This window comes from Cebus imitator, unplaced genomic scaffold, assembly GCF_001604975.1.
Source record: "Cebus imitator isolate Cc_AM_T3 unplaced genomic scaffold, Cebus_imitator-1.0 Scaffold522, whole genome shotgun sequence".
Lineage (NCBI taxonomy): Eukaryota > Metazoa > Chordata > Mammalia > Primates > Cebidae > Cebus > Cebus imitator.
In genome coordinates this window covers 1159587-1173289 of record NW_016107837.1, presented here as the reverse complement: position 1 = coordinate 1173289, position 13703 = coordinate 1159587, and the positions used below count along the sequence as shown (strand labels likewise).

The 13703-nt window shown below is 45.9% G+C and overlaps 1 protein-coding gene across 4 annotated transcripts in view; it reads left to right on the top strand.

Moving 5' to 3' along the window:
- Window positions 1–13703, top strand: part of FAM193A (family with sequence similarity 193 member A) — a 204461-nt gene that overhangs the window by 67843 nt on the left and 122915 nt on the right. For all 4 annotated transcript variants that reach the window (XM_017514331.2, XM_017514334.2, XM_017514333.2 and 1 more), the window contains exon 2: window positions 6162–6407. In XM_017514331.2, the coding sequence (XP_017369820.1) occupies window positions 6162–6407 (246 nt within the window). The remainder of the gene's footprint in view (window positions 1–6161; window positions 6408–13703) is intronic.

The following is a 13703-nucleotide window of genomic DNA, read 5'->3' as shown; positions in this document are numbered from 1 at the left end:
TCTCTTGACCTCGTGATCCACCCGCCTCGGCCTCCCAAAGTGCTGGGATTACAGGCTTGAGCCACTGCGCCCAGCCGCTTTTCTGTTTTTCCTAATGTATAAACCGAAATTAAAAGTAAATCCTTCAGAGCCCATTCTTAAAAAAAAAAAAGGTAAGCCCTAAGGAAAACTAGCTTTCATATTAGCTATTTAAAAGGATGCTATAATAATGTAGAATCAATAATTGTTGAATTTTATTGAGCTTCCATGGAATAGCCTTGAAATTGTAAATTGCTGAATATTTACTCTGTAAGATTACAGAAATTGTTTATCACAGAGCCTTAAATACTTGAGGTAATCTTGTGCCTAACTCATTATATGATTGTTATGAATCTCTTTGTAACCACTGAGAAGGAAGCTTACATATTAATGTTAGTAATTGCTCTCCAGGCAATGCCTTTTGCTCAAAGAAGCTGAATATGATTTAGTAAAGCTGAGTTCAGGAAAGGAAGGAAAAAGGGCACAGTTATTTTAGTGACTACACATTACAGTGTTCCCTGGACTTTAGTGCAGGTAGCTAATAAAAGGTCATGTATAAAAATGCAGATAACTGTGGTTGAGGTAGGCAAGACCAAGTATGAATTATTGATGTGGACTAGTTATTTCATTTCCCTTAGCATTTACTGTGCACCTACTGGATGCTGGGTGCATTATGGACACTCAAAATGTTGAGTGTCTGGTGGGAAGATGGACATGTGAAAGATAATTTTGTAGGATAATGAATATATGATAGTCTGTAGAAAGTGTAGAAGTGCTGTAGGAGTTGTAGTAATCAGCGTGACATGTATTGTTTGAGGAGTGGGGAGCCAAATTCACAGAAAAAAAAAGATACCATAGTGGGGTTTGAAGGGATGCTTCACAGTTGTCTGGTAAAGGAAGGGCGGGGAGATGGGTGTTTTAGGGAAGCAAGTGGCAGGAATGAAGGCGGGAAGAGATAAAGCCACATAGTTGGATAGGGCGAGAGTGTGGAACTGTAAGGAGTTTCAAGTGGGTGATTTTGCAGGAACACACTCACCAAGGGCCTGATGTGTCCTGCTTGATTCTTTGCTGAGGACTTGATCTTTTCAGGCAGCGGGAATAATTGAAGTGTTTAAGGCAGAGAAGGTTCTGGTCATAGGTGCAGTGTGAGGGAGTTCTGACAGGAGATAGAGGACATGTGGGGAGCAGACAGCCCTGAAGGCCGGGCGGCAGGAGGTGGCAGTGTCACTAGCACGGGGCCTTTGTTTTGTGTGCTTCCTGCTTTAGCCTTTGTGGGGTGGGCTGATCTTGGTTGTGCTATTGTTATTTGAGAGAGGTTGTTGCTTTTACTGTTTTTGTGCCCTAAAATGCCCTTTTTTCTTCATATTTATAAGAAATTTATCTGTAAAATATTTTTAGTAAGTCTGAGTTTTCATGTTTAATTTGGAATTTCATTTTGGAACCTACTTTCAAAACTGGAATATAGGCCTAGCAGGAAAACAAATGCTATTATGATTTAGTAGTGTCTTTTATGACACACACACACCTCCCATCCCCATGCACGCAGGCCACAATCACTGGAGGGTAGGAAATCAGTTGTCAGAAAAGGTAAAATATATCATAGATGGAGAACTCGGCTGTTAGTGGTGCTCCCAGAGTGTTTTCAGCAATACTGCTCTCTTAGCCATATGTCCATATTCTCCTATGCAAAAATTTCTGGGCTATCTTGGTTCTTTACATGGATATATATATATACACACACATATTTTATATATTTACATATTTTATCTATGTGTACGTAGGATTGGGGGGGTGATACTAGTGTAGGTTCATTCTGGTTCGTTCATTCATTAATTCATTCATTCATTCATTTGAGACGGAGTCTTGTTGCTCTGTCGCCGAGGCTGGAGTGCAATGGTGCGATCTTCACTTATGCAACCTCCGCCTCCCAGGTTCAAGCGATTCTTCTGACTCAGCCTCCCAAGTAGCTGGGACTGTAGGCGCCTGCCACCACACCTGGCTAATTTTTTCTATTTTTAGTGGAGACAGGGTTTCACCGTGTTAGTCAGGATGGTCTTGATCTCCTGACCTTGTGATTCATGCACCTTGGCCTCCCAAAGTGTTGGGATTACAGGCGTGAGCCACTGCGCCCAGACTGGTGCATTTATTTTTTTAAAATATCAACATAACTAGACTTCTGCTTTAAAGCGAGAGGTGGTAACTAGAACTGGATTTATCTTCCTACCTCAAACAATGAAACAAAGGACAAAATGTACCAAATAGTGATTTTCCAACATTGGATTACAGGTAGGCAGAACAGTGATCCCTGAGAGAAAGAGAATAACCGCAGTGAGCCCCAGCCTTGCCCAGACTTCCTGCCTGGAGAGAGTCTGAAGGCTAGGGCTTGGAGAGCTGCCTAAACCAAGCCTGGGGGTCTCCTTGATTGAGGAGGCCGAGATGAGACTTTGCGGAGGCCAAAGTAAATTTGCAGGCCACAGAGGAGACAGCCGCAAAGAGGGGAAAGAGCTCTGCATAGGGTTCTCCTGAAGCCCAGCTGAGGGTGCAGAAGCATGTGCATGTGGGGAAGCTCTCTGTGCCTGGGCTAGCACCCTGGAGGTGAGGAGTGGACAAGTCTTGGAGCTCACACAGGGACGGGAGCAGGTGTGTTCCCACCAACCATTGTGGGAAAATCTTAACCTGCAGAACCCTGGGTTGTGCAGGAGGGTATTGTCTCATTTGCAAGGAAGAGGAAAGGCACTCTGATGCCATCTTACAGAGCTTACAGACAAGCTCTGAAAGGACCAGACTTTTTCCAAACAACCCTACCACGGCCCACAACTAAGCTCAGATACTGAAGGAATGAAAAAATACCCAGCACTTGACACTTCATGTTTACCCCTGGCTCTTCTCCTCCTCTCACACCTCAGCTCGCTCCTTCACAGCCTTGTCCGCTTCCCTTCCTGTAGCCCTGGTCCGAGCTGCTGCCATTTGGCTCCTAAATTGCAGATAGTCGTTTCTTCCCTTTCTCCCATCCCATCTGTCTCTGCACACAGCCTCAGAGTCACTCCTTGACTTGAGTGGCTCTCCCCCCATCTCTCCTGCTCTTGCAAGCCCCATACCAGCTTCAGGGGTCTCCTCAAGGAACCCCTCACTGGCCACCAGATTAAAGGGCACAGATACTCTTTGCTGTTATGTTTTTCTCCTTATCACTGTTTAATTAGTTAATATTATTTAATGTTCTATTTTTTCATGTATTTGTCTTATTTATTTATTGCCTTTGACTTTGATAGTTTTCTTTTTTTTTTTTTTTTTTTTTTTTTTTTTTTTTTTTTTTTTTTTTTTTTTTTTTTTTTTTTTTTTTTTTTGAGACAGAGCAGAGTCCCATTCTGTCACTCAGGTTGGGGTGCAGTGGTACAATCTCGGCTCACTGCAACCTCTGCCTCCTGGGTTCAAGCGATTCTCCTGCCTCAGACTCCCAGGTAGCTGGGATTTCTGGCACCTGACATCACGCCCAACTAANTTTAGTAGAGACGGGGTTTCACCATTTTGACCAGGATGGTCTCGATCTCTTGACCTCGTGATCCACCCGCCTCGGCCTCCCAAAGTGCTGGGATTACAGGCGTGAGCCACCGCGCCCGGCGAGTTTGATAGTTTTCTTTACCATTGTACTCCAGTGCCTGGACCAGTCCCTGGGCATGTAGTGGGCTCAGTGAATCCCAGATGACTGGTGAATGTATGGGAGGTGAACAGGGCGTTCTCAAGTCATTTCTGGCTCTTACATTAGGATTTCAGGCTTGGAGACCTTTGGGTCCGTAGAGCCCAGCATCTCATTCTGTGATTAAAAGAGCAGGCCAGAAAGGTCTGATGGATGTGACTGTTCTCTTAGCCATGTGAGCTAAGACCTAAGGAAAAGAGATGGCTTTGTATAGGGGTAAATCAGTGTGCCTTTTTTTTTTTTTAATTGTCATAATTTAGGCTTTTGGGATATGTTGGTATGGAAAAATACATGGATTCTCATGGTTCTCAGGGGTTTGAGGAGTCTGGCACTTTTCTAGGACAATGCAGGAGGTAAGAATCAGTTCTCTGTCCCTGTGTCCCAAACATTCAGCTCAGGATGGCTGCTGAGCTGGGTTCAGGAAAATCAGAACCCTGTGGATGTAACAGGAGTCAGCAGTTTTGATTGCTGGTTTATGGAAAAACGGGAGAATATATATAAACATCTTTTGAGTCTTACTGGTGTTATTCATTCTTCCAATCACTAATTCATTCATTTATACATTCAGCCCCTTGTTTAAGTATGTGTTTCCTGCTGGTCAGTGGGAACTCTAAGAATGGAGCCTGGGGTCCAAATTGGAGTCCTCAGTGGTCATTGTGGGGCCAGTCTGCCATGCATACTCAGCCCGTTTGAATGTTGGTGGTAGGATGGGGAGAGAGCTCGAGGCTGTGGTAAGAGCTATGGGACTGGCCCAGCCAGGCCCTGGAGAAGCCTCTGGGTGGAGATGGAGACTGAAAAGCCAGAACAGCCTCACCTGGGTCCTCTGTCTTCCATCTGGCATGTCCTGCAGCAAGGGCACGCCCACGTGGCAGGAGAGACCAGTGGGGGTTCTCTCACCTCCACCCCACTGTGTGCTCTGGTTTTGTCTGCCTCTGGAAGGCCAGGCCAGTCTTCCCTCTGCCCTGTTGCCTGGGAGTGCATCTCTTCAGCCTCTCCTCAAGGCTCGAAAGGGCCTTCCTCCTAAGGTGCAGAGGCAGTGCTGTGTGAAAGGCCCGTCTTAGGATTGGGTTGATGTGGGTTAAAATCTTGTCTGTCCCCCTGCCCCCAATTTGATGGCCTTGGGACTTTACCCCCATTTCCAGGCCTGTAAGTCTCAGTTTCCCCTCCCCTCCCCTCCCCTCCCCTTGCCTCTCCTCCCCTCCCCTCCCCTTGTTTTTGAGACTGAGTCTTGTTCTATTGCCCAGGCTTGAGTGCAGTGGCACAGTCTCGGCTCACTGCAACCTCCACCTCCCGGGTTCAAGTGATTCTCCTGCCTCAGCCTCCTGAGTAGCTAGGATTACAGGTGCACGCTACCATACCTGGTTAATTTTATATTTTTAACAAAGACAGGGTTTCACCATGTTGGCCAGGTTGAAATTTTCTTTTTTTTTTTTATGAGGCTAGAGTGCACCCACGCTAGAGTGCAGTGACATGATCGCAGCTCACTACAGCCTCAACTTGCTGGGTTTTAGCAATCCTGTCACCTCAGCCTCCCTAGTAGCTGGTACTACAGATGTGCACCACTGTGCCTGCCTAATACTTGGATTTTTTTGTAGAGGCGAAGTCTTGCTATGTTACCCAGGCTGGCCTCAAACTGCTGAGCTCAAGTGATCCTCCTGCTTCTGCCTCTCAACTGAAGGCTGGGATCACAGGCGTGAGCCATTGTGCCCAGCCTTCAGTTTCTTTTTCTTTATTTGTGTTTTAAAGGCTAAATTTTATTTATTTATTTATTTTGATAGAGTGGGTGGTTATCTTTTGAGAGGTTCTAAGGTATAATAATCTTGCCTTTTCCTCCTACCTCTGAGGCCTCTTTCCCTTGCCCGACATTGTAGGACCTGTTTGAAAATGCAGATGTTTATTTACATCAGGTGATAGGAGAATAAGCTCAGCATCATTATTGCTGGGCCTGGAAGGGAGGCTGGGCCTTGGATGTGCAGCTGCCATCAGCTCCCTGTTTATCTTGAATCTGGAATTTGGACAGCCCACCTCAGAGATGGTTTGGATCTGCAGACAAATTTAAGCCAGAATTGCCATTTTAGGTCTGAGCCCTGGTGTGCCGATGCCTCTAGAATAGTGGTTTCAGACTTATTGGTGGTAAACAATCTGAAAATTCAGACTAACAATTTCTAGCATGTGGCGCGTGGGTAAGTAATCCAGAAGTCAAGGTGAAGGGGTTAATTGGACAGTTTTCTAACTCAGATAAGATTTTCTTTATGGCACTATTTTATTTGAAGTAGTATGAATTTCTAGAACATTAGGTTTACTTTTATTCAATACGTTTCCTATTTTATATTTCTGTATATAAACATACACATGTATTTTAGTTTTAGAACTGTACATATATTTTAATATTCTTGGCTTTGTGGATCAGGTTTTGAAAATAGATTTTTTTTTTTTTTTTCTATTCCAGACTCCTTTTAGTTTTGGCATGAATCATAGGACACCACCCTACCCCGCTGGGGATTATTGTCTTCTGTGCAGAAGTGAACGTAAAGACTCCTCATTCTTAGAGAGCGGAATTAAGACTGCGAGCAAATTGGCCCTTTCCATGGCTCCCAAGGGCAACAGCGTGCTGCACCTGCCACTATGGGTGTGCCCAGACTGCCGCAGGACTGTGGAGAAGGAGGAGAGGCATGGCAGCCTTGACCAGCCGGTGGTGAGTGGCTGCCCACACAGGCAGCGCAGGGCGTTGGCTCTCCCCACCCCAGGTTATAGGGCTAACTGGCAGTGAAAGAAATGGATTTGCTTTTGCTTCAGGGGGCATTCCCTCCTGGACCACATTCTAGCCTATGTGTCCTGGGATATTCTTCCTGGGCTTCCCTGGCCACACTGCAGTAGGTGGCAGGACACCTGCCCTCCTTGTCTGGGCACAATTCACCCAGCAAGCTGTGTGGCCCTGAAAGGTGACTTTTGGCATTGAGCTTAGGATTTCTTTGGTGGTGCCGTTTCTTGAAAAGGGAGTACACTTTTCATGTGTTTAGTTCTCAGCAATTCCACATGCAGGCAATTCTTGACCCGATGCAGCTCTCAAGCCTCGCTTTCCCTTTTACTTATTTGTGCGTCTCAGCCTTGTGGAGGCCACAGTGCTGCCAGCAGGCTTGACTGGGAAGGCCGCACCCTTACTCTCATCTTTGACCTGATTGAGCTTTTGTGGGCCCTTGTTCTGGAAGGCTTTCGGATGTACTAATTGGGATCTGGAAGGAGTTGGCTCTTGCACCTATTTGAGGCCCTACATTCCAGGGCTCTTCTGTGCCCTTTGATTTCTACTTTCAAGCGCCTAATTATTTTCTGAGCTCTTCTCTTTCTTCTGATACCTTGCTCTGTGCAGCCAGGAAGCGTGCGTATTCCCTGCTGCTCTGTTTTCTCCTGTGGGACTGCCTTGGGGGGTCCTGGTGACAGTCTGAAGAGCGTGTCCCTGCTGCCTGGTGTGGGTCTTCATCTTTCCTGGCCCCAGCTGTTAGCCTGGTGCCCGCCAGCAGCTGCCAAACCATGATGCCTTGAAGGCAGCCCCCATCTCCAGGGCCAGTTTCTATCCTTGGGGTCTCATTGTCAGAATTAGTTTCTCACTCGGCCCCTCCTGCCTTCTCCCTTTCCTGGTGTACTTCTCTCCCAGCACTTTTTTCTAACATACTATGTATTTTACTTATTCATTTGGTTTGCTTTCTTCTTCATTAGAATATAAACTCTAGAAAGGCAGATGTGTGTGTGTGTGTGTGTGTGTGTGTGTGTGTGTGTGTGTGTGTATGTGTTTTACCAATACCATTTTCTTTCCTTTTTGTGTTTCTTTTTTTTGTTTTTTCCTTCCTGAACTTTATGATCTCTTCCGATGCCAGCCCTGCTCTTGTATTTTAGCCTGCCCCTGCCCTTGGGAACAGGGTGCTGCTGTTTGCCTTGCTTCAGAGACCAGCGGAAGTGCCTATGGTTCCCTGCAGTTGTCTTGCCTGGTTTGGGGGAGGATGTCATTTTCCAGACCCCAGCTTGTCTTGGTAATGGATAGTCTGTCAAATGAGCTTTCTCTCCTCACCAGAAACAGTGACCTTGGGAATAGCAGAGGTGCGGTGTTGGCCTGTGTTTGTGGGCTCAGACTATCTGTTGCTTTTGTAGGTCGGCCTCTTTGTTGGAGCTGGCCTTTAAAAAAACGATATGTAATTTACCTTCCATTAAGATTCATCCTTTTCTTGCTTAAAAAATATTCACTACCACAAGCTCCAGAATGTTTGCATCGCCCCATAAACGTCCCTTGTTTTTCTTGGTAGTCACCTCCCTTCTCCTGCCCTAACCTCTGGTAACCACTGACCTGATTTTTTTCTTTTTTTTTTGTTTTTGAGTTGGAGTTTGCCCTGTTACCAGGCTGGAGTGCAGTGGCATGATCTCGGCTCAGTGCAGTGTCCACCTCCAGGGTTCAAGTGATTCTCCTGCCTCAGTCTCCCAAGTTGCTGGTACTAGAGGCGTGTGCCACCACGCCCAGCTAATTTTTGTATTTTTAGTAGAGATGGGGTTTCACCATGTTGGCCAGGATGGTCTCAATCTCTTGACCTTGTGATCCGCCCACCTCAGCCTCCCAAAGTGCTGGGGTTATAGGAGTGAGCCACCACGCCCGGCCTGACCTGATTTTTGTTCCTAGTTTTGCTTTTTCCAGAGTGTCGCATAAACTTCTGTAACTTGCATAACGTTTTTGAGAGTTATCCAAAATATTGCGTGCATCAGTAGTTTGTTTCTCTTTATTATTGAGTAATTGTACAGATACACCAATTTATGCATTCACCAATTAATTGATGGATGTTTGTGTTGCTCCCACATTTGGACGATTTTGAAAAAAAGCTGCTATGAACATTCTTGTTCTTTCTGTGGACATCTTTTTTATGTGTTGCTGGATTGATTTGCCAGAATTATGATAATTATTTTTGCATCTCTGCTCATGAAGGCTATCTGTCTGTAGGCTTCTTGTCTTACAGTTGGCCTTCGGGGCCTCATAAAATGAGTTGGAATGTGTTTCTGTTTCTTCTTTCTGGAAGAGTTTGTCAGAATTGGTATTATTATTTTTTCCTCAAACTTTACTGGTTCTTGCTTTCTGTTTCTCTTATTCTGTTTGGTCAAGTGCCAGACAGTATGCAGAGAGCACCGGGCTAAGGGTGTTTCTTGTTATGCACCTGGGAGGCCAAGTCAGTCCAGTGGGCGTCAGCTGGGCTGTCTCTAGCACTGTGTGTGGCTTTCTTGTGCTTGTGTGGGCCCGAGAGTGATCTCTCTCTACTTCCTCCTTGGCATAGGTCTCCAATGGTGGCACCTTCTCAGTTCCCCCATCTAGCCTGACTTTGGACAGCCCTGTGCTCAGGGCCTTTCCTGGCGATCCTGCCTCTGCCAGGTGGCAACTAGACTCTGCCTTGTATCTGCAGAGGTCTGACTGGCCCCATGTCTTGTGCTGGTCTTGGCCTGTGTGTGGCACGTGCCTTTCTTCAGGGCAAGGAGAGAGGTGTGTCCCTTCCTCTCAGCTAATAGATTAGCCTGGAGACTTGGGCACAGGTTTCCTGGGAATGAGTGGGAACATTCCTTTTGGGGCTTTCCAGGGATTAGACTCCCACACTTGCCACTCTCAACCTTTCACAATTTGTTTAAAGTTCAGCTGTTTTTTCCTAATCACTTTTATGGCATCCTTCCCCTTTGTTTCCTCTGCCAAAAGTGAAACAGTAAGTGTGTTCCTCCTTCCCCTTAGAGGGGCGTGTTGGACTTGGTTGTATAGTTCCCTCTGGCAGCCTGGTCACTTCACCTCTCCTATGGCCCAGAGATAGGATTTTATCAATCGTCCTGCTCTGGTTCATCCTTAGGGTCAGTGCACTGCTCTCCTGCAGCTTTCTGCATCCAGAGGGGAAGTGGAACTGAATTGGTGTCTTCTAGATGAGCATTCTGTTATCAGCAGTTATAGAGTATTGGTGGGAATTTCTCTTAACACCCTGCCTAACAGTTGCACATTGGAGATTTCTCTGGAGACCTCTTCTTCCAAGGCTGACCATCCTAGCATGGTGTCCTAGACATTGTCATGCCTGGAAACCTAAGAAATCTTCATTCAGACTTTCATCTTGATCATTATCTATCTTTGCAGTTCAGTTGCTTGACTGTCTTCCCTTGCCATATATATATATTTTTTTTTTCAAGACAGAGTCTTGCTCTGTGCCCAGGCGGGAGTGCAGTGGCACAATCTCAGCTCACTGCAACCTTGCTTCCTGGGTTCAAGAGATTCTCATGCCTCAGTCTCCTGAATAGCTGGGACTATAGGCATGCGCCAACATACCCGGCTAATTTTTTTTTTTTTTTTTNGGCATGCACCACCATGCCCAGCTAATTTTTTTGTAGTTTTAGTAGAGACGGGGTTTCACCGTGTTGACCAGGATGGTCTCGATCTCTTGACGTCGTGATCCACCCACCTCGGCCTCCCAAAGTGCTGGCATTACAGGCGTGAGCCACCGCACCCGGCCCCAACTAATTTTTGTATTTTTCATGCAGATGGGGTTTCACCATGTTGGCCAGGCTGGTCTCAAACTCCTGACCTCAGGTGATCCACGAGCCTTGGCCTCCCAAAGTGCCAGGATTACAAGCATGAGGCATTGCGCCCACCCATGTTCTGTTCTCTTTTAATTATTTAAGGTGGTGATGGCAGACACCAGTGTCTTGAGTTCCAGGTGGTGGTCAGTAAGTTTCTTGTCCTTTGGAGAGGGCTAGAGATGCCACAGTGAGATGGGATGCATGTAGGTGCTGGAGGAGTTCTGCTTTCTAGACCTCTTCTGAAAGCTGCCTAATGGGTCTGTGGTGTCTGAGCTTGAGGGCCAGCTGCTTAGAGGAGTTGCATTCCTGTCTGACCGTGGTTGGAGATCTGTGGGAATTTGAACCCTGCTCAGCTCGGCCTGCTTTTTGTACTCTTGCTGATGGCAGGTGGCCTGCAAGGAGCCACTGGACCTTTGTGATTCTGTCTTTCTTGTGTGATGTCTACCATAAGTCTCTATTTCTCTTCTTCCTTTGGGGATCCTCTTCTGCCTTCTTACTTTGGGTACTTACCCATCAGTTTTCATTATTTTGCTCTGATATGTGCTATGAAACCTCTGTTTACTCTTGCAGATTTTGAAATGTTAGTTGCAGTGGCTCAATTTTCATTCTTTTCTTTTTTTTTTTTTTTTTTGGTGTTTTTTTGTTTTTTTTTTTTTTTTTTTTTTTTTTTGAGACTGAGTCTTGCTCTGTCACCCAGGCTGGAGTGCAATGGTGTGATCTTGACTCACCGCAGCCTCTATCTCCTGGGTTCAAGTGATTCTTATGCCTCAGCCTCCCGAGTACCTGGGACTATAGGCATGTGCCACCATACCTGGCTGGTTTTTGTATTTTCAGTAGAGACAGGGTTTCGCCATGATGGCCAGGCTGGTCTTGAACTCCTGGTCTCAAATGATCCACCTTCCTTGGCTTCCCAAAGTGCTGGGATTACAGGTATGAGCCACTGTGCCAGACTTGCCACAGTTCCTTGACCTCATCCATCCCTATCAATCAGTCCATGGATTCCATTTCTGTTCCATTCATCAGATCTCCCTGACCTCACTCCTAGGAGCCTGAGTTCTCTGACTTGGCACTGTGATTCTCAGGCAAATCCCCTGAATATTTTTGGCTATGCTGGTCTAGCCCTATCTCTTCCCTCCATGTGGCAGAATATTCCTGGAGACAATCACTTGCCTCAGTTTACTGCTTCCTCTTAATGACTTCATGACTCCAAACCATAGATGGGCATCTAGTACATTTTTCTGGCTTCTTTAAGTACCCCCCCAGACCCCTTGGCAGGAACCCTTCTTTTTCCTTTCTTCTTAGACTACCTGTACCCTCTTTACCCACTCCCTACTCATCTCAGCTATTGACCTTCATGCTTCTGGGAGAAAATCAAAGCTAACACTCCCTATATCCCCCGCAAGCCCCAAAGCTGAGAGCATTTTCTCCTCTCTTTCCTCTCCAAGGCCTACCCCCACTGGGCTTTCTAGTGTCCATCTGTTTTCATCTGATTCAAGACTTTGTTGCTTTGATTATTGTTTTCCTCTGCCCTGGCTCCTGACTAGCAGAATGCAAATACTCTTGGGCTACCCATTCATGAATGACCCGCCTTTGGCCTCGCCTCCCCTTCACAGCCATGTGTGTGTCTCTAGGTAGATTATAAAGTTGTGGTTCAATTTCTTTAATGGTTAAAGTCTTCTCAAGTTAGTTTTGATAAGTTATAATCAAAGTTGCTGGCCAAGAGGGCACATGCCTGTAGTTCCAGCTCTACAGGGGGATGAGGCAGGAGGGTTGCTTGAGCCCAGGAGTTCTGGGCTGTTGTGTGGTATAGCACCACTGTACTGCAGTCTGGGCAGCACAGTGAGACCCTGTCTCTTTAAAAAAGAGGAAAAAAAAGAAAAATTGGCAAAGTTAATGGTATAAAGTTTTGTGTAAGGGTCTCTTTTTACTTCCTACATGATTTGTAGATTTGACTTTTTTATTTCTCTTTTGTTTTCTGAGACAGAGTCTCACTGTGTCGCCCAGACTGGAGTACAGTGGTGTGATCTTGGCTGACTGCAACCCCCACCTCCCAGTGTCTCAGCCTCCTGAGTGGCTGATATTACAGGCATGCGCCACCACGCCCGGCTAATTTTTTTTCTATGTTTAGTATAGACAGGGTTTTACCATGTTGGCCAGGCAGTTCTTGAGCTCCTGACCTCAGGTGATTCGCCCAACTCAGCCTCCCAAAGTGTTGGGATTACAGGCATGAGCCATCATGCCCAGTGAGTTTTTTATTTCTGATGTTTGTGCTTTCTTTTTCTTTTAAACCAGTCTTGTTAGGAGTCTGTTAGTTTTGGCCTGGCACAGTGGTTCACACCTGCAACCTCGCCTTTGGGAGGCCAAAGCAGGAGGATTACTTGAAGCCAGGAGTTCAAGACCGACTTGGACAACATACCTGACCAACATAGCAAGACTCTGTCTGTATAAAAAAAAAATATATAAACCAAAAAAAGTCTGTCAGCTTTGTCTTTTCAGAGAAGCAGCTTTTAATTTTAAAAATTATTTTACTGGGGCCGGGCGCGGTGGCTCACGCCTGTAATCCCAGCACTTTGGGAGCCCGACACGGGTGGATCACGAGGTCAAGAGCTCGAGACCATCCTGGTCAACATGGTGAAACCTCGTCTCTACTAAAAATACAAAAATTAGCTGGGCATGGTGGCGCATGCCTGTAATCCCAGCTACTCAGGAGGCAGAGGCAGGAGAATTGCCTGAACCCAGGAGGCGGAGGTAGCGGTGAGCCGAGGTCGCGCCATTGCACTCCAGCCTGAGTAACAAGAGCGAAACTCCGTCTCTAAATAAATAAATAAATAAATAAAAATAAAAATAAAAATTATTTTACTTTGTCTAATTAATTATTGCTTTTAATTATTACTACCTTTAAGACAGAGTCTCACTCTCTTGCCCAGGCTGGAATGCAGTGATGTGATCTCAGCTTACTGCAACCTCCGCCTCCCAGATTCAAGGGATTTTCTTTCCTCAGCCTCCCAAGTAGCTGGGACTACAGGCATGCAACACCATGCCCAGCTAATTTTTGTATTTTTAGTAGAGACAGGGTTTTGCCATGTTGCCCAGGCTGGTTTCAAACTCGTGACCTCAAGTGATCCTCCCCCCTTGGCCTCCCAAAGTGCTGGGTTGACAGGAGTGAGCCACTGCACCCAGACAGTTATTGCTATTTTATATACATGCATGTGCTATATATTAATATTTGATTAGTTAATGCTATGGTGAATGTGATTTTTTAAAGAAATTTTAGAGGCCCGAAAGAGAACAGTTCAAAATTAGTTTCCTCTGGCTCTGTCTCTTTATTCTCTTTGCCTTCTTAGAGGCGTCCACTGTTGGCAGATGCTTGAATCTTCATCCAGAGATGTTCTGTTCCTTTATTTTTTTTTTTTTT